The sequence below is a fragment of the Carcharodon carcharias genome, chromosome X, assembly GCF_017639515.1.
Source record: "Carcharodon carcharias isolate sCarCar2 chromosome X, sCarCar2.pri, whole genome shotgun sequence".
NCBI classification, from domain to species: Eukaryota; Metazoa; Chordata; class Chondrichthyes; order Lamniformes; family Lamnidae; genus Carcharodon; species Carcharodon carcharias.
The window spans coordinates 366,980-386,158 of record NC_054507.1 but is presented as its reverse complement, the minus strand read 5'-3'; the positions used below and the strand labels follow the sequence as shown (position 1 = coordinate 386,158).

The window sequence follows — 19,179 nt, the reverse complement described above, 5'->3', positions numbered from 1 at the left end:
CAAGCTGGGACATGTGTGAGATACAAAAGGAGTTATTTAGGTACAATCTTTCTCCCAATGAAAGCACAACCTAGTGCACACCCTTGCACTGCCCTTATGACTCAACTCCATCGTTGCATTGCCTCTCATGCCAATGTCCCACTGTGCTGAGTGAAATGACAGCATGACCTCCACCATTACCACCAAGTGCCAAAGCAATCTCAACACCTCCTTTATCGCCTGTTACTGGAGATTCACCATCACCAACAGCTCCGGCACTCTGGCAATCTCTATGGCCATCTGCTCCATGGGCACATGGGCCTCAGGTAGGCTGACCCACCCTTAGTCTGGACCATCTCTCTGGTGTTCTCTGCCCTTACACTTTGCAACGACAACAGGAATTTCTTTTCCCCTCATATATAGCGCATGCAGATATTGCTCTTCACTGTGTCTGAAGCAGAGGTATGTGTCAGTTCTCTCACTTCGTCTGCAGCATGCAGATGTGACCCTTCACTTAGACCTCTGTGTCTATGATCCAAGCTACTCACCTTGTCGGAACGCAGCAGCTCACTGAACATTTTGTGGGAACTGAATCCACGATATCTGGTGCTCACCAGAGCTGCAGGGTGGAATTGTCCCAGATTTGCACTAAGTGCATTAGTGGGCAGGAAGAACAACGTTTTACCCGCGGGCCGCAATGGCGGCTTTTCACGCTGTATCCTCCCAAACCCACCGCATTAATGGATACACGCCATTTCCATGGTGGGCGGGCTCCAATTCTCCTCCACGCCATCACCTCACTGCTTCATTACGCCAGGCACCACATTTAAAGTACAGCTGCTCTCAGTGCTTCCAGCCCAGGGCTGCAGCAAAGAAGACATGGCCCTGAAAGGCAAGAACACCGCAGCCCTCTAGTGCCCTTTGAACGCTGTGAAGTCCTCTACCCCCACGCTGGCCGCAGAAGGGGCCGGTACGTTACCGCCCAGTTTGGGAGGTGATGGCAGAGTTGGTCAGTGCCAATGCTGCACAGAAGAGTTCGGCCATCCAGTGCAGATAGAGGGTGAATGGTCTCATCCATGCAGCCAGGGTAAGGTAACCATCTCATCACCTAAACTCAGACACTCACAAGCTCATCACACACTCACTGGCATCTCACTCACTGCCAGCTCAAGGGACATCACCACTCACTGTCTCTCACACACACCCTCACATCTCCATCTGGCCTCATCTCCTCTGGAGGCTGCCTCCTCAACCCTCACCATCCTGAGGCCACTTGCACAGATCAACATGTGTCTCCACACACACACACCCTGGGATACCCCCCTCCCCCAGTACAGTCCTCACCCTGCAGCCTCTTCCCCTGCCTGAGGCCACTTCTCCCCCTTCCCCAAGCAAACCCCAGCCCTGCAGACATTGAAAAGCCACCCCCGCCTTACGGCTGGTCTGGTAAGGAGAGACCTGCCTGTGTGCCCCCCTAAAAGTGATGTGGTGCTGCCTGTGAAGCCTGGTGCTGATGCCAGTGAGTGCTGCTCGAAGCAAGGGAGGCAAACAAACCTCAAAGTCCCGAGTGAGGTGCAGCTCGCCAGGTGCATGCCTTATAATCTGATGTTGTGAAACCCGTTGGCTTGTTTTCCCACCAATGTGGGCAGACGATCCAGCCGGGTAGACAATTCCGGCAGGCAGGCTTAATAACGATATGTTGATGTACTACAATGAGGTTCCTGATGTCCAATGGTGGGGAAGCAGGCCCACCATCAACAGGCTGAGCAGACACTCACAAACTGGTTTCATCACGTCATATCGTCCATTCACACCACCAAACACACCCGGCACGGGCGGGCATAGAAAATCCCGGCTGTAATTTCTACCCAGGCCTTGGTTGTGGCAGGCGGAATCTGATGTCCAGCGGGGTATATGACTGTTCTCCTCTGGATCTCCTTAATTAAGAGCTACAGGTCCTGATCTGAGAATCATGGGGCCACTGGCCCTCTCCCTTCCCCCACAGCTCCTCTGTGCAACATTCATTAATGGGAATGTCAGGCAAAAAGGGTCATGAGCAATTCAGGTTACATTGCTCTTATTCACTTTTCTGTGCTTACATGCACTATTTTCAACATTTCATCGATGAATACTGCCAACACTGTGGTGGAGAGAATGGCTCTGCACGTATGCTTGGTGCCATGTATATTGCAGCTGTGACTCCAACACTGTGTTCAGCGACCACTGACAGCCCTATTAGCTTACTCCCTCTTAGTCACACTGTTATCCCGTGACAGTGTGCAGATGTCAGGGACCTGGTCAACAGTCCACAGTGTGGGCACATCCTGATAGATGAGTAGCAAGAGGACAAGTGGATGGCATAATGAGCATGGCAGTGTTCATCACTTATCCACTGAGCCTAGCCAGCTAACTACATCACTGCAGAATATCTGCACCAGGTAGTGGTGGCAAAATGATGCCACCTCCATGGCTGTGTCTGGAGTGGTTTAGTTCAGTACAGTTTGATTAGGCAGCAATAATGACAATTCTCCCACAGGGAAAGTCCATGATGGGTCATCTATTCCAGGGTTAGTTGATACTCATCTGATAACCCATAGACATCTCCTCCAAGCCACAGGAAGCATAGCATAGAGGGCCAACTTCTCAAACAGAGCTTTCAAAAGGGGCACTTTTTATATGTACCTGAGTCTCGCTACTCATGCCGGGCCCACCTCTGACCCCTTACTACTCCTGGGGTCACCTTTGAATCTGGCTCGTCCACCACACAGCACCCCCCACCCCTGAGCAAAAATCTCAAGTGCGGGCAGACATTTTTAAAGGTGAGCTTCATGGAGCCAGGAATTTTCCCACCTGAGCCAGGAGCAAAGATCTGGGCCCTACAGTACTGTGTACAGTTTTGATCTCTGTATTTAAGGAGGGATATACTTGCATTGGAAGCAGTTCAGAGAAGGTTCACTCGGCTGATTCCTGGGGTGAAGGGGTTTGTGTTATGAGGAAAGGTTGAGCAGGTTGGGCCTAGACCCATCGGAGTTTAGAAGAACGAGAGGTGATCTTATTGAAACATATCAGATTCTGAGGGGGGACTTGACAGGGTGGATGCTGGGAGAATGTTTCCCCTCATGGGAGAGTCTAGAGCCAGGGGAGCAGAGTTTAAAAATAAGGAGCCTCCCATTTAAAACAGAGATTAGGAGGAATTTCTTCTCTCAGAGAATTCTGAATCTTTGGAATTCTCTTCCCCAGGGGACAGTGGAGGCTGGGTCATTGAATATAGTCAAGGCTGAGTTAGCTAGATTTTGAAATACAAAGGAATAAAGGGTAATGGGGGCAGGCAGGAAAGTGGGGTTGAGGCCAAGGTCAGATCATGCTATGATCTCATCGAATGCCTGACGGGCTTGAGGAGCTGAATGGCCTACTCCTGCTCCTATGTCTTATGTTCTTATGACTGGTGTCAGGCTAACTGGCCTGTCGTTCTCTCTCCTTCTCTTCCTTTCTTTAACTGCACTATTACATTTGCTAACTTTCAAACCGCTAGAACACAAGAAACAGGAGCAGGGGTAGACCACACAGCCCATCGAGCCTGCTCCGCCATTCAATACGATCATGGCCGATCTTGGGCTTCAACTCCACTTTCCCGCCCATTCCCCATATCCTTTGACTCTCAGACACCAAAGATCTGTCTATCCCAGCCTTAAATATATTCAATGATGGAGCATCCACAACCCACTGGGGTAGAGAATTCCAAAGATTCAGGATTCACTGACAGCCTTTGAGTGAAGTAATTTCTCCTCATCCCAGTCTAAAATGACTGGGCCCTTATACTGAGACTGAGCCCCCGTGTTTTAGATTCCCTGACCAGTGAAAACAACCTCTCACTATCTACCCTGTCAAAGCCCTTTCATATTCTTGTAGGATTTAATGAGATCACCTCTCACTCTTCTAAGCTCCAGAGAATATAGACCCAATTTACTCAGCCTCTCATCATAAGACAACCCTCTCATCCCAGGTACCAATCTAGTGAACTGTTCTATAATCCAGGGAATTTTGGAAAATCATAACGAGTGCATCCACTATCTCTGCAGCTACCTCTTTTAGACCCCTAGAATAAAGGCCATCAGGTCCTGGGGATTTGTCAGCTTTTAATCCCTTAAGTTTCTCCAATATTTTTCTCTACTTATTAGTCCATAGATTATCTTCTATTTCTAATATGTCATTTGTTCAAAATACAAAATATTTGTTCGATGTCTGCCATTTCCCCATTCCCAGGATATTTTCTCCTGTCACTGCTTCTAAGGGACAAATGTTTATTTTAACTACTCCTTCTTTTCATATATTTGTAAAAACTTTTACAATCTGTTTTTATATTCCTGGCTCTCTCAGATTCTGTTTTTCTCCTTTATTAACTTTTTGGTAGTCCTTTCCTTGTTTCCAAAACATCCCCAATCCCTAGGTTGATTACTATTCATTGCAACATTATAAGCCTCTTCTTTTAATCTAATACTATCCTTAACTTCCCTTGTAGCCTAAGGACGGATCTTTCTTGCTGGGTTTGTGTTTTTAGTGGAATGTATTTTCGTTGAAGATTTTGAATTGCTTCTTTAAATGTTTCCCACTATTTATTTACAGCTATACTTTTAGTCTATTTACCCAATCAACCTTAGCTCTACTCATACCAATGTAATTGGCTGTGTTTAAGATTCTAGTTTGGGTCTGGCGTATGTTGCTTTCAATCTTCATATGAAGTTCAATTATATTATGATCACTATTTCCCAATGGATCTTTTACTATGAGATTACTAATTAACCCTGCGTCATTGCACGATACTAGATCTAAAATAGTGTTGTCCCTCGCTTGTTCAGCAACACATCGTCCCTGGAAAATGTCATGAAAGCATTCTAAAAATTCATCTTCCAAGTCACGTTTTCCAATTTGACTAGTCCAGTCTCTATGACGAATAATGTCCTTAAGGCTCTAAGCTGGCTCATAAGCAAGAACGGTCCCAGTGACTCTCCCATGGGCTTTTCCTCCTTTCCTTCATTTTAATGCTTAATTTTTGCTCAATGCTTCATTTCAATGCCATGGGTGAGATAGGGAGCTCAGCAGACAATCGCAAATGCAAATCCACGTTTCGCTCTATGGTACACTGTAGTACTCCAAAGCTTTGTTTCACACTTGCTCACAAAAGAAAACTTATTTTTCAGAACTCTTGAGTAAATTTGAAGTAACTTGACTATATTTTACTGTTTTGTAAAAGTGCTACTGTAGCTTGTTGTTCCATATTCCTTAATACCATTACTCAACAGAAATCTATTGACCTCAGTTTTGAAATTTTTAATTGTCCCAGCATCCACAGCCATTTGGAAGTGGGGGTAAGGGCGAGAATTTCACATTTTCACTAGTCTTTGTGTGCTAAAGTGCTTCTTGGTTGCACTCCTGCAAGGCCTCACTAATTTAATCTAAGATTGTACTCTCTGGTTATGGATCCTCTATCTCTGATATGTCAATTACGCAGAGTTAATTAGTGATCTCATAGTAAAAGATACGTTGGGAAATAATGATCATAGTATAATGAACTTCATATGAAGTTTGAAAATAGTACAATGTACACACATTGCGATAAACAAAATAAGTGATAGCCATTCACTGGTTCATTCCTCAGGACAATGCCTTGACCAATCAGAGTCAAGCTGCCTGGTTAACTGTCAGTCACCATTAACTGGTGCATCCTCCATGGCAATGCTTCTACCAATCAGAGTCCACTTGCCAACCAATCGGCACTCTTCTCATACAGTATAAAGTTGTTGCTTCCCATGACATTGGTATTCTTGCGATTGTCCTGATGAGTGCAAGATGAAAAGCTTCGACAAAATGTCTTTTTTCAGCAAAACTTAAGTTCTGTACTTCCAAATGACTAATATAATTTTCATCAAAGCTGGACACAAATACGTGACATTTAAAAATGAACTTCAATGCAATTGAGGTAATTCGTTACAAGGCATTTGAAGCAAATATTCAGATAGGAAAACAATGTGATCAGAGTGTAGTCAATCACCTTGTAAAAAGATATGGACGCGTCACAAAGGACTGGCAAGATAAAAGGCGAGCAAAATCATGGCAATGAACAAAGAACAAAGTACAGCACAGGAACAGGCCCTTCGGCCCTCCAAGGCTGCGCCGATCATATTGCCTGTCAACTAAAAGATTTTGCACTTCTGGGGTCCGTTTGCCTCTATTCCCAGTTGGTATCCTAGAGTGTAACAACCATTATCAGGATTAGCTAGAAGTGAAAGTGAATTCCCGGCTGTTCCTGCTTTTTTCCCTTTTGAAGTAGTGTCTGGTCATCCTTTTAAAGCATTTCTATTCAGATGGTTTCAATGGTATATGGTTAAAGTGCAGTTCCTTTCAGATTTTGTGTTTGGTGGCCTGAATGTCACAAACATTTCTGTGCAGAAATCGAATATTTTTATTGCAAGTTTTGAGGTCAATTTATGGGAATTTGTTTTTAAAAATGAAAATCTGGCACTGTTCTCTTTTAAGTTCTCTCTCCCTATCTCCCATTCTTATTATAAGTTGCTGAAGAATTAGATAAAGCTCTTGCCTGTTTTTTAATTAATTTGAATTTCAATCTTCTTTGTCACATTATTGTATACCAGTATGGTGAAAGTACTTATAGACAAGTCTCTACTCCTTCATTCGAACTTTCATTAAAATATATGAAAAGCTGAGGCCTTAGTGCAGATGCTTGGGGAACACCACTTGTCACATACCAGCACATAACAAAATTATTATTCCTTGACCTCTCTCTTCTACCTCCTAAAGAATTACTGACCCATGACCCAAAGTTACCTCCAATTCCATACACTCTAATTTTTGCTAATAATCTGTTGTGCTGTGTGAAAATTAAATTCTCCCATTATAAGCACATTGTTTCTGCTACATGCTTCCCTGATCTCTGTTCTGATGCATCCTCCCCACTTTACCACTACTGTCAGGAGCTCAATAGATAACTCCCACCGCACTCTTGCATCATCCTGTGCTGTTTCTTTGTTCTACCTACAGTAAGTCCCCATTTAAAGTTGTTTGTTGCGGTCCTGAAATTTGTGACTTTAAGTGAAACGACTTTAAGTGAATCATGTGTTTCCATAGGAATCAATGTTAAAGCCTGAGTTAGGTCCCTTCAGATATTCCTTGCTCAGAAAAAGCAACGTACAAGTTAAAATACTGTACTATACATGTTCAGCACTGTGCATTCCTAGCTGGAATAACTTGCAAAAGAAAATACATCACTAAATATAAGAAATACTGTACAATACAGTATACAATAAAAATATACTTAGCATACTTTTAAACTGACTAGGCTCCTTCTAGTGGCAGAGCTAAAACAGAATTACCTGGAAAAACTCAGCAGGTCTGGCAGCATCGGCGGAGAAGAAAAGAGTTGATGTTTCGAGTCCTCTTGACCCTTCGGCAGAACTAGGCGAATCCCAGGAAGGGGTGAAATATAAGCTGGTTTAAGGTGGTGGGGGGGTGGGGTTGGGTGGGGGGAGAGAAGTGGAGGGGGATGGTGTGGTTGTAGGCAAAAGCAGTGATAGAAGCAGATCATCAAAAGATGTCACAGACAGCAGAACAAAAGAACACATAGGTGTCGAAGTTGGTGATATTATCTAAACGAATGTGCTAATTAAGAATGGATGGTAGGGCACTCAAGGTATAGCTCTAGTGGGGGTGGGGGGAGCATAAAAGATGTAAAAATATTTTAAAATAATGGAAATAGGTGGGAAAAAGAAAAATCTATATAATTTATTGGAAAAAAACAAAAGGAAGGGGGAAGAAACAGAAAGGGGGTGGGGATGGAGGAGGGAGGTCAAGATCTAAAGTTGTTGAATTCAATATTCAGTCCGGAAGGCTGTAAAGTGCCTAGTCGGAAGATGAGGTGTTGTTCGTCCGGTTTGCGTTGGGCTTCACTGGAACAATACAGCAAGCCAAGGACAGACATGTGGGCAAGAGAGCAGGGTGGAGTGTTGAAATGGCAAGCGACAGGGAGGTTTGGGTCATTCTTGCGGACAGACCGCAGGTGTTCTGCAAAGCGGTCGCCCAGTTTGGTCTCTCCAATGTAGAGGAGACCGCACTGGGAGCAACGAATGCAGTAGACTAAGTTGGGGGAAATGCAAGTGAAATGTTGGTTAACTTGAAAGGAGTGTTTGGGCCCTTGGACGGTGAGGAGAGTGGAAGTGAAGGGACAGGTGTTACATCTTTTGCGTGGGCATGGGGTGGTGCCATAGGTGGGGGTTGGGGAGTAGGGGGTGATGGAGGAGTGGACCAGGGTGTCCCAGAGGGAACGATCCCTATGGAAGGCCGACAGTGGGGGTGAAGGGAAGATGTGTTTGGTAGTGGCATCATGCTGGAGTTGGCAGAAATGGCGGAGGATGATCCTTTGAATGCGGAGGCTGGTGGGGTGATAAGTGAGGACAAGGGGGACCCTATCATGGTTCTGGGAGGGAGGAAAAGGCGTGAGGGCAGATGTGCGGGAGATGGGCCGGACACGGTTGAGGGCCCTGTCAACGACCGTGGGTGGAAAACCTCGGTTAAGCAAGAAGGAGGGCATGTCAGAGGAACTGTTTTTGAAGGTAGCATCATCAGAACAGATGCGATGGAGGCGAAGGAACTGAGAGAATGGGATGGAGTCCTTACAGGAAGCGGGGTGTGAGGAGCTGTAGTCAAGGTAGCTGTGGGAGTCGGTAGGCTTGTAATGGATATTGGTGGACAGTCTATCACCAGAGATTGAGACAGCGAGGTCAAGGAAGGGAAGTGTCAGAGATGGACCACGTGAAAATGATGGAGGGGTGGAGATTGGAAGCAAAATTAATAAATTTTTCCAAGTCCTGACGAGAGCACGAAGCAGCACCGAAGTAATCATCGATGTACCGGAGAAAGAGTTGTGGAAGGGGGCCGGAGTAGGACTGCAACAAGGAATGTTCCACATACCCCATAAAGAGACGGGCATAGCTGGGGCCCATGCGGGTACCCATAGCCACACCTTTTATTTGGAGGAAGTGAGAGGAGTTGAAGGAGAAATTGTTCAGTGTGACAACAACTTCAGCCAGACGGAGGAGAGTAGTGGTGGATGGGCATTGTTCGGGCCTCTGTTCGAGGAAGAAGCTAAGGGCCCTCAGACGATCCTGGTGGGGGATGGAGGTGTAGAGGGATTGGACGTCCATGGTGAAGAGGAAGCGGTTGGGGCCAGGGAACTGGAAATTGTTGATGTGACGTAAGGTGTCAGAGGAATCACGGATGTAGGTGGGGAGGGACTGGACAAGGGGAGAGAGAAGGGAGTCAAGATAACGAGAAATGAGTTCTGTGGGGCAGGAGCAAGCTGACACGATCGGTCTACCGGGACAGTTCTGTTTGTGGATTTTGGGTAGGAGGTAGAAGCGGGTCGTCCGAGGTTGGGCAACTATCAGGTTGGAAGCTGTGGGAGGAAGATCCCCAGAGGAGATGAGGTCAGTGACAGTCTTGGAAACGATGGCTTGATGTTCAGTGGTGGGGTCATGGTCCAGGGAGAGGTAGGAGGAAATGTCTGTGAGCTGACGCTCAGCTTCTGCGAGGTAGAGGTCAGTGCACCAGACAACAACAGCACCACCCTTGTCAGCAGGTTTGATGATGATGTCAGGGTTGGGACCTGAGAGAATTGAGTGCAGTAAGTTCAGCGAGAGAGAGATTAGAATGGGTGAGAGGAGCAGAGAAATTGAGACGACTAATGTTGCGCCGACAGTTCTCAATGAAAAGGTCAAGAGAAGGTAAGAATCCAGAGGGAGGGGTCCATGTGGAGGAAGAATATTGGAGGTGGGTGAAAGGATCCGTTGAACGTGGAGAGGAATCCTGCCCAAAGAAGTGAGCCCGGAGACGAAGACGGCGGAAGAAGAGTTCAGCATCGTGCCGAGCCCGAAATCCATCAAGGTGAGGGCGTAGGGGTATGAAACTAAGTCCTTTGCTGAGCACTGAACGTTCAGCATCGGAGAGGGGAAGGTCAGGGGGTATAGTGAATACACGGCTGGGGTTGGGATTGGAAGATGGGGTGGGGACGGAGGGACGGGCAGGGGTGGAGGGTCCTAGATGATTTTTACCAAAATCCACAAACAGAACTGCCCCGGTAGACCGATCGTGTCAGCTTGCTCCTGCCCCACAGAACTCATTTCTCATTATCTTGACTCCCTTCTCTCCCCCCCTGTCCAGTCCCTTCCCACCTACATCCGTGATTCCTGACACCTTACGTCACATCAACAATTTCCATTTCCCTGGCCCCAACCGCTTCCTCTTCACCATGGACGTCCAATCCCTCTACACCTCCATCCCCCACCAGCATGGTCTGAGGGCCCTTAGCTTCTTCCTCGAACAGAGGCCCGAACAATCCCCATCCACCACTACTCTCCTCCGTCTGGCAGAACTTGTTCTCAGGCTGAACAATTTCTCCTTCAACTCCTCTCACTTCCTCCAAATAAAAGGTGTGGCTATGGGTACCCACATGGGCCCCAGCTATGCCTGTCTCTTTATGGGGTATGTGGAACATTCCTTGTTGCAGTCCTACTCCGGCCCCCTTCCACAACTCTTTCTCCGGTACATCGATGATTACTTCGGTGCTGCTTCATGCTCTCGTCAGGACTTGGAAAAATTTATTAATTTTGCTTCCAATCTCCACCCCTCCATCATTTTCACGTGGTCCATCTCTGACACTTCCCTTCCCTTCCTTGACCTCGCTGTCTCAATCTCTGGTGATAGACTGTCCACCAATATCCATTACAAGCCTACCGACTCCCACAGCTACCTCGACTACAGCTCCTCACACCCCGCTTCCTGTAAGGACTCCATCCCATTCTCTCAGTTCCTTCGCCTCCGTTGCATCTGTTCTGATGATGCTGCCTTCAAAAACAGTTCCTCTGACATGTCCTCCTTCTTCCTTAACCGAGGTTTTCCACCCACGGCTGTTGACAGGGCCCTCAACCGTGTCCGGCCCATCTCCCGCGCATCCGCCCTCACGCCTTCTCCTCCCTCCCAGAAACATGATAGGGTCCCCCTTGTCCTCACTTATCACCCCACCAGCCTCCGCATTCAAAGGATCATCCTCCGCCATTTCCGCCAACTCCAGCATGATGCCACTACCAAACACATCTTCCCTTCACCCCCACTGTCGGCATTTCGTAGGGATCGTTCCCTCTGGGACACCTGGTCCACTCCTCCATCACCCCCTACTCCTCAACCCCTACATATGGCACCACCCCATGCCCACGCAAAAGATGTAACACCTGCCCCTTCACTTCCTCTCTCCTCACCGTCCAAGGGCCCAAACACTCCTTTCAAGTGAAGCAGCATTTCACTTGCATTTCTCCTAACTTAGTCTACTGAATTCGTTGCTCCCAATGTGGTCTCCTCTACATTGGAGAGACCAAACGTAAACTGGGCGACCGCTTTGCAGAACACCTGCGGTCTGTCCGCAAGAATGACCCAAACCTCCCCGTCGCTTGTCATTTTAACACTCCACCCTGCTCTCTTGCCCACATGTCTGTCCTTGGCTTGCTGCATTGTTCCAGTGAAGCCCAACGCAAACTGGACGAACAACACCTCATCTTCCGACTAGGCACTTTACAGCCTTCCGGACTGAATATTGAGTTCAACAACTTTAGGTCGTGAGCTCCCTCCTCCATCCCCATCCCCTTTCTGTTTCCCCCTTCCTTTTGTTTTTTTCCAATAAATTATATAGATTTTTCTTTTTCCACCTATTTCCATTATTTTAAAATATTTTTACATCTTTTATGCTCCCCCCACCCCCACTAGAGCTATACCTTGAGTGCCCTACCATCCATTCTTAATTAGCACATTCGTTTAGATAATATCACCAACTTCGACACCTATGTGTTCTTTTGTTCTGCTGTCTGTGACATCTTTTGATGATCTGCTTCTATCACTGCTTTTGCCTACAACCTCAACACCCCCCTCCACTTCTCTCCCCCCACCCAACCCCACCCCCACCGCCACCTTAAACCAGCTTATATTTCACCCCTTCCTGGGATTCGCCTAGTTCTGTCGAAGGGTCGTGAGGACTCGAAACGTCAACTCTTTTCTTCTCCGCCGATGCTGCCAGACCTGCTGAGTTTTTCCAGTTAATTCTGTTTTTGTTTTGGATTTCCAGCATCCACAGTTTTTTGTTTTTATCTCTAGTGGCAGAGCTAGTTCATTGAAGTTATCAACTGAAGTCCCAGAACTACCTGCAGTGACCAATCCCTGCCACTAGATGGAGACCAGGAGTTCAACATGGGCTAAGCCAGCAGCAAAGGCAGGAGTGGGGGCCAACAACAAGAAGAGGAAAAGACCCTGGGGCCTAAGTTAAGGGCAAAGTGTGGGAGACAAGGCCCAGGAGGGCAGGCAAAGCTAAGGAGCAGGGGCAGGAGACAAGGCCCAGGAGGGGAGGTGGGGAGGAAGGGCGGGAAGCAATGCTTGGAGCAAGGGCAGCAGGCACGGGAGCGGGGTTGAGGGCGAGAGTGAAAACGATGGGGAAAAGATTTTGTGAGCAGGCAGGCCACAGAAGAAGAAGTCTGTGGGAAATGATGTTAAAGTGAAACTGACTACATTAAACAGGTATACTGACACTACTTTATTAACAATGTTAAAGTGAAACAACGTTCAGCGAATTGACTTTAAGCAAGGACTTACTGCATAGTGTTATGAAAGCCAACTTACCATCTTACCAAGAGCAGAGAGTTGTGACAGACCTCGGAGTTTCTGCGCAGGTGTGGACCAGGACTGGGTTACACATGCGCAATTCAGCATGTTAAGTTCTTCAGGCTGAGGGCAGGCCCAATGCACCTGTGCAGAAAGGGAACACAGCGCAAACACCCAGGTCGTGGGACCAGGAGCTGAGTGCCATTGCAGACAGGTCCCTGGCAGGGGAAAGGGGAGGACCCAAAGGGAGCTCAGTTAAAAGGAGAGGAGCAGAGAAATATTCTCCAACAAGGGCACACGGTTAGCAGACATTAAGTGAAGAGGACTCGGGGGAAGCCCTGGCAATCGAAGGAGGTTCGTAACTCCACGCTGCAGGCTGCTGGGGGAAAGTCACACCTTTGGAGCAGTGGTCTTCTGTTTCCCACAGCCGAAGAGCTGAAGTTGTGTTTGTGAGTTGATGCTTGAGTGCATACTCGGGAATCCGGGGCAACAGAAACTCGGGGGACGAGATTGAAAGCCTGCAAGGCAGGCCGTTGTTGAGGCCGTCCAAGTTGGAGCGACTTTTAGATAGAAATTCCCAAATTAGATCTTCGAAGATGAAGACTGGAATCCTGAGAGGGAGACAGAGAGAGAGTTTCAGTGAGATTGGCTGACTTACAGTGTTACTGATATATGGGTGGGCTGTTGAGAAATCCATGGACTCTGTCTTGGTTGCATTTTCCATTTATTATGCACTGTGGTGTGTTCGACCACAGTTTGCCTGTTAATTAACATCTATCTGATGTTAATCCTGAATGTTAGAGTATCAGATAGATATTGTAAATGGTTTTATCTTTCCAGCCTAGTATGGTAAAGTTTAATTTTGTTTGTTCAAAACCTGTGGAAGCTTGTTGCTTTATTCACTTAACAGGTGTGAGGAACGTCAAACTTTGTCTTCTTTAAGCAAAATGTTATTGGTCCCTAGCCAGATCTTACCAAAGCCCTGGGGGTCTGGGCTAGGATCGTAATAATTGTGTTTCCACTACCTGATCACCCTCACTACAATTCCCTTCTTTTTACTGTTGTAATTGTGTCTTTTGTCAATATTGATATTGCCCCTCCATTCCCAGTCTCCCTATCCTTTTGAAAGAACCTAGAGCCTGGAATATTGAGCTCCTAATCATGATGATGATTTAAATTGACTGCATTTATGCTGTGCCCCACCATTCTTGGTTTTGTATGCCTGGCAGTAAAGGCCAGTTTCTGCTTTTTGTTTTTTTTCTCTCCACATCACAGAAGATCCCATCTCCCAGCAGCCTTGAGACACTAGAACAGGATTAATCCCGTATCCCAATTCCCACCGACAACATGAAAATCTGTCCCAAAAGATTTGATGGTGCCACACTGTTTTCAATTTGTCATGTAGTGTTCCACCATGTAGAGCATTACCTACTGTACAGTATCTTTGGTATTCTGAGAGCACTCATCATAGAAACATAGGAACTAGGAGCAGGAGTAGGCCATTCGGCCCTTCGAGCCTGCTCTGCCATTCATTATGATCATGGCTGATCATCCAACTCAATAGCCTGCTCCTGCTTTCTCCCCATATCCTTTGGTCCCTTTCACCCCAAGAGCTATATCTAACTCCTTCTTGAAAACATACAATGTTTTGGTCTCAACTACTTTCTGTGGTAGTGAATTCCACAGGCTCACCACTCTCTGGGTGAAGAAATTTCTCCTCATCTCAGTCCTAAATGGTCTACCCCATATCCTCAGACTGTGACTCCTGGTTCTGGACTACCCCACCATCGGGAACATCCTTCCTGCATCTACCCTGTCTAGTCCTATTAGAATTTTATAGGTTTCTATGAGATCACCCCTCATTCTTGTGAACTCCAGTGAATATAATCCTAATTGACTCAATCTCTTTTCATTATGTCAGTCCCGCCATCCCAGGAATCAGTCTGGTAAACCTTCGCTGCACTCCCTCTATAGCAAGAACATCCTTCCTCAGATAAGGAGACCAAAACTGCACGCAATATTCCAGGTGTGGTCTCACCAAGGCCCTGTATAATTGCAGCAAGTCATCCCTGCTCCTGTACTCGAATCCTCTGGCTATGAAGGCCAACAAACCATTTGCCTTCTTTACCGCCTGCTGCACCTGCATGCTTACCTTCAGCGACTGGTGTACAAGGACACCCAGATCTCGTTGCACATTCCCCTCTCAATTTATAGCCATTCAGATAATAATCTGCCTCCCTGTTTTTGCTACCAAAATGGATAACCTCATATTTATCCACATTATACTGCATCTGCCTTGCATTTGCCCACTCACTCAGCTTGTCCAAATCACACTGAAGCATCTCTGCATCCTCCTCACAGCTCACCCTCCCACCCAGCTTTGTGTCACCTGCAAATTTGGAGATATTACATTTAGTTCCCTCAGGTAAATCATTAATATATATTGTGAATAGCTGGGGTCCCAACACCGATCCCTGCGGTACCCCACTAGTCACTGCCTGCCATTCGGAAAAAGACCCGTTTATTCCTACGCTTTGTTTCCTGTCTGCCAACCAGTTTTCTATGCATCTCAGTACAACACCCCCAATCCCATGCACTTTAATTTTACATGCCAATCTCTTATGTGGGACTTTGTTGAAAGCCTTCTGAAAGTCCAAATAAACCACATCCACTGGCTCCCCCTCATCAACTCTACTAGTTCCATCCTTGAAAAATTCCAGTAGATTTGTCAAGCATGATTTCCCTTTCATAAATCCATGCTGACTCTGTCCAATTCTGCCACTGTTTTCCACGTGCTCAGCTATTAAATCTTTTATGATGGACTCTAGAATTTTCCCCACTACTGACGTCAGGCTGACTGGTGTATAATTCCCTCTTTTCTCTCTACCTCCCTTTTTAAATAGTGGAGTTACATTAGCTACCCTCTAATCTGTAGGAACTGTTCCAGAGTCTATAGAATCTCAGAAGATGACCACCAATGCATCCACTATTTCTCAGGCCACTTCCTTAAGTACTCTGGGATGTTGATTATCAGGCCCTGGGGACTTATCGGCCTTCAATCCCATCAATTTCCCCAAAACCATTTCCCTACTAATACTGATTTTCAGTTCCTCCCTCTCACTGAACCCTGTGTTCCCAACATTTCTGGTATGTTATTAGTGTCCTCCTTTGTGAAGACAGAACCAAAGTATGTATTTAGTTGGTCAGCCATTTCTTTGTTCCCCATTATAAATTCCCCTGTTTCTGACTGTAAGGGACCTACATTTGTCTTCACCAATCTTTTTCTCTTCACATACCTAAATAAACTTTTACAGTCAGTTTTTATGTTCCCTGCAAGCTTACTCTTGTACTCTATTTTCCCTTTCTTAATCAATCCCTTGGTCCTCCTTTGCTGAATTCTAAACTGCTCTCAATCCTCAAGTCTGTGTTGTTTTTAGCCAATTTGTATGCCTCTTCCTTGGATTTAATACTATCTCTAATTTCCCTTGTAAGCCATGGTTTGACCATCTTTCCTGTTTTTTAGTATCACTGAGCATATTAAACCTGGGCATCCATGAGGCGCTGTGGGCCACCAGCAGCAGCAGAATTTTACTCAACCACAATCTGTAACCTCATGGCCCAGCATATCCCCCACTCTACCATTACCATCAAGCCAGGGGATCAACCCTGGTTCAATGAAGAGTGCAGGAGGGCATGTCAGGAGCAGCACCAGGCATACCTAAAAATGAGGCGGCAACCTGGTGAAGCTATAACACAGGACTACTGGTGTGCCAAACAGCATAAGCAGCGAGTAATAGACAGAGCTAAGTGATCCCACAATCAACGGATCAGATCTAAACTCTGCAGTCCTGCCACATCCAGTCATGAATGGTGGTGGACAATTAAACAACTCACTGGAGGAGAATGCTACATTAATATAGCCAGAAGTGCTGAGTGGTGATCCACTTCAGTCTCCTCCGGAGGTCCCCAGCATCACAGATGCCAGTCTTCAGCCAATTCGATTCACCCCACATGATATCAAGAAACAGCTGAAGGCACTGGATACTGCAAAGTCTATGGGTCCTGACATTGTTCTGGCAATAGTACTGAAGACTTGTGCTCCAGAACTTGCCCTGCCCCTAGCCAAGCTGTTCCAGTACAGCTACAACACTGGCATCTACCCAGCAATGTGGAAAATTGCCCAGTTATGTCCTGTACACAAAAAGCAGCACAAATCCAACCTGGCCAATTACCGCCCCATCAGTCTACTCTCCATCATCAGTAAAGTGATGGAAGGGGTCATCAACAGTGTTATCAAGCAGCACTTGCTTAGCAATAACCTGCTCACTGATGCCCAGTTTGGGTTCTGCCAGGGCCACTCAGCTCCTGTCCTCATTACAGCCTTGGTTCAAACATGGACAAAAGAGCTGAACTCCTGAGGTGAGGTGAGAGTGACTGCCCCTGACATCAAGGCAGCATTTGACCGAGTGTGGCATCAAGGAGCCCCAGCAAAACTGGAGTCAATGGGAATCAGGGGGAAAACTCTCCGCTGGTTGGAGTCATACCCAGCACAAAGGAAGATGGCTGTGGTTGTTGGAGGTCAGTCATCTCAGCTCCAGGACATCACTGCAGGAGTTCCTCAGGGTAGTGTCCTCGGCCCAACCATCTTCAGCTGCTTCATCAATGACTTTCCTTACATCATAAGGTCAGAAGTGGGGATGTTCACTGATGATTGCACAATGTTCAGCACCATTCGCGAATCCTCAGATACTGAAGCAGTCCATGTCCAAATGCAGCAAGACCTGGACAATATCCAGACTTGGGCTGACAAGTGACAAGTAACATTCACACCACACAAGTGTCAGGTAATGACCATCTCCAACAAGGGAGAATCTAACCATCGCCCCATGACATTCAATGGCATTACCATCGCCAAATTCCCCAATACCAACATACTGGGTGTTAGCATTGACCAGAAACTGAACTGGACCAGCCATATAAACACTGTGGCTACAAGAGCAGGTCAAAGACTGAAACTTCGGTGGTGAGTAGCTCATCTCCTGACTCCCAAAGCCTGTCCACCATCTACAAGACACAAGTCAGGAGTGTGATGGAATACTCTCCACCTGCCTGGATGAGTGCAGCTCCCACAACACATAAGAAGCTCAACACCATCCAGGACAAGGCAGCCTGCTTGATTGGCACCACATCCACAAACATTCACTCCCTCCACCACCGACACACAGTAGCAGCAGTGTGTACCATCTACAAGATGCACTGCAGGAACTCACCAAGGCTCCTTTGACAGCACCTTCTAAACCTGTGACTGCTACCATCTAGAAGGACAAGGGCAGCAGATGCTTGGGAACACCACCACCTGTAAGTTCCCCTCCAAGTCACTCACCATCCTGACTTGGAAATATATCACCGTCCCTTCACTGTCGCTGGGTCAAAATCCTGGAACTCTCTTCCTAACAGCACTGTGGGTGTACCTACACCACATGGACTGCAGCGGTTCAAGAAGGCAGCTCATCACCACCTTCTCAAGAGAACTAGGGATGGGCAATAAATGCAACACCCACATCCCATGAATGAATAATATGGAAAAGATGATGTAAACATTCTTTGCATAATCTTCAAACACAAGCATTAAATAGGTGACAGAGATCCAGTGGCACTCATTTACTATGGAGTATCACAGTATCACAGAATTGTTATGGCACAGAAGGAGGCCATTCAGCCCATTGTGTCTGCACCAGCTCTCCGAATGATCAATTCACTTCGTGCCATTCACCTGCCTCTTCCGTAACCCTGTATATTCTTCTCTTCAGAAAACAGTCTAAATCCCTTTTGAAAGCTTCGATAGAACCTGCCTCCATCACACTCTCAGGCAGAGCATTCCAGATCCTAACCACTCACTGTGCAAAAACATCTCTTTTGCTTCTTTGTCCGGTTACTTTAAATCTGCGCCCTCTTGTTCGCAATCCTTTCACGAGTGGGAACAAATACTGTGAAATCGCAATCTGCGCAACTAAGACACGTTTAGTGAATGAGTTACCTGAGACACTGTGGGTGCTGAGGTTGGCACAGTCTGTTGTGCTTGGAGATGTAGCTGTTGTGCTTGTGCTTCACTCACTGCTGTTGGCTCAGATGGCAGTGTTGTCTCCATTTGTTCTGAAACATACAGCAGGGATTAACTAGAAAATGAACATGGCTTTAGAAACAATATTACTCAAAGAGCAGAGCACAGTGGTGGAATGTAGTTTTAATTCCTCACTTAAAACGTATTCCTGCTACTTCTGCATCTCTTCTTTCCAGGCTAAATGTTGATGTTCCCTTCATGCATCACCATACTACGCACGAAGATCTAAATACTATACTCTCAATTATAGAACAGCTGCAAACTATAAATCAGTTAGTTTTATATCAGTTGCAGACTAGCAGGGAAGGGGGAACACTTCTGGAGAATCTAATTTGTTAGAAGATAGCACCTTGAATTCAGAAAGGGGA

At 46.5% G+C, this 19,179-nt stretch overlaps 1 protein-coding gene across 1 annotated transcript in view; it reads right to left on the bottom strand.

The window, feature by feature from the left end:
* Positions 1 to 18,851, bottom strand: part of pou6f1 (POU class 6 homeobox 1) — a 305,810-nt gene extending 286,959 nt beyond the window's left edge. The window contains exon 1 of the mRNA XM_041180184.1: positions 18,728 to 18,851. Within this exon, the coding sequence (XP_041036118.1) occupies positions 18,728 to 18,838 (111 nt within the window). The 5' untranslated portion in view covers positions 18,839 to 18,851. The remainder of the gene's footprint in view (positions 1 to 18,727) is intronic.
* Between the last annotated feature and the right edge of the window lie 328 nt (positions 18,852 to 19,179).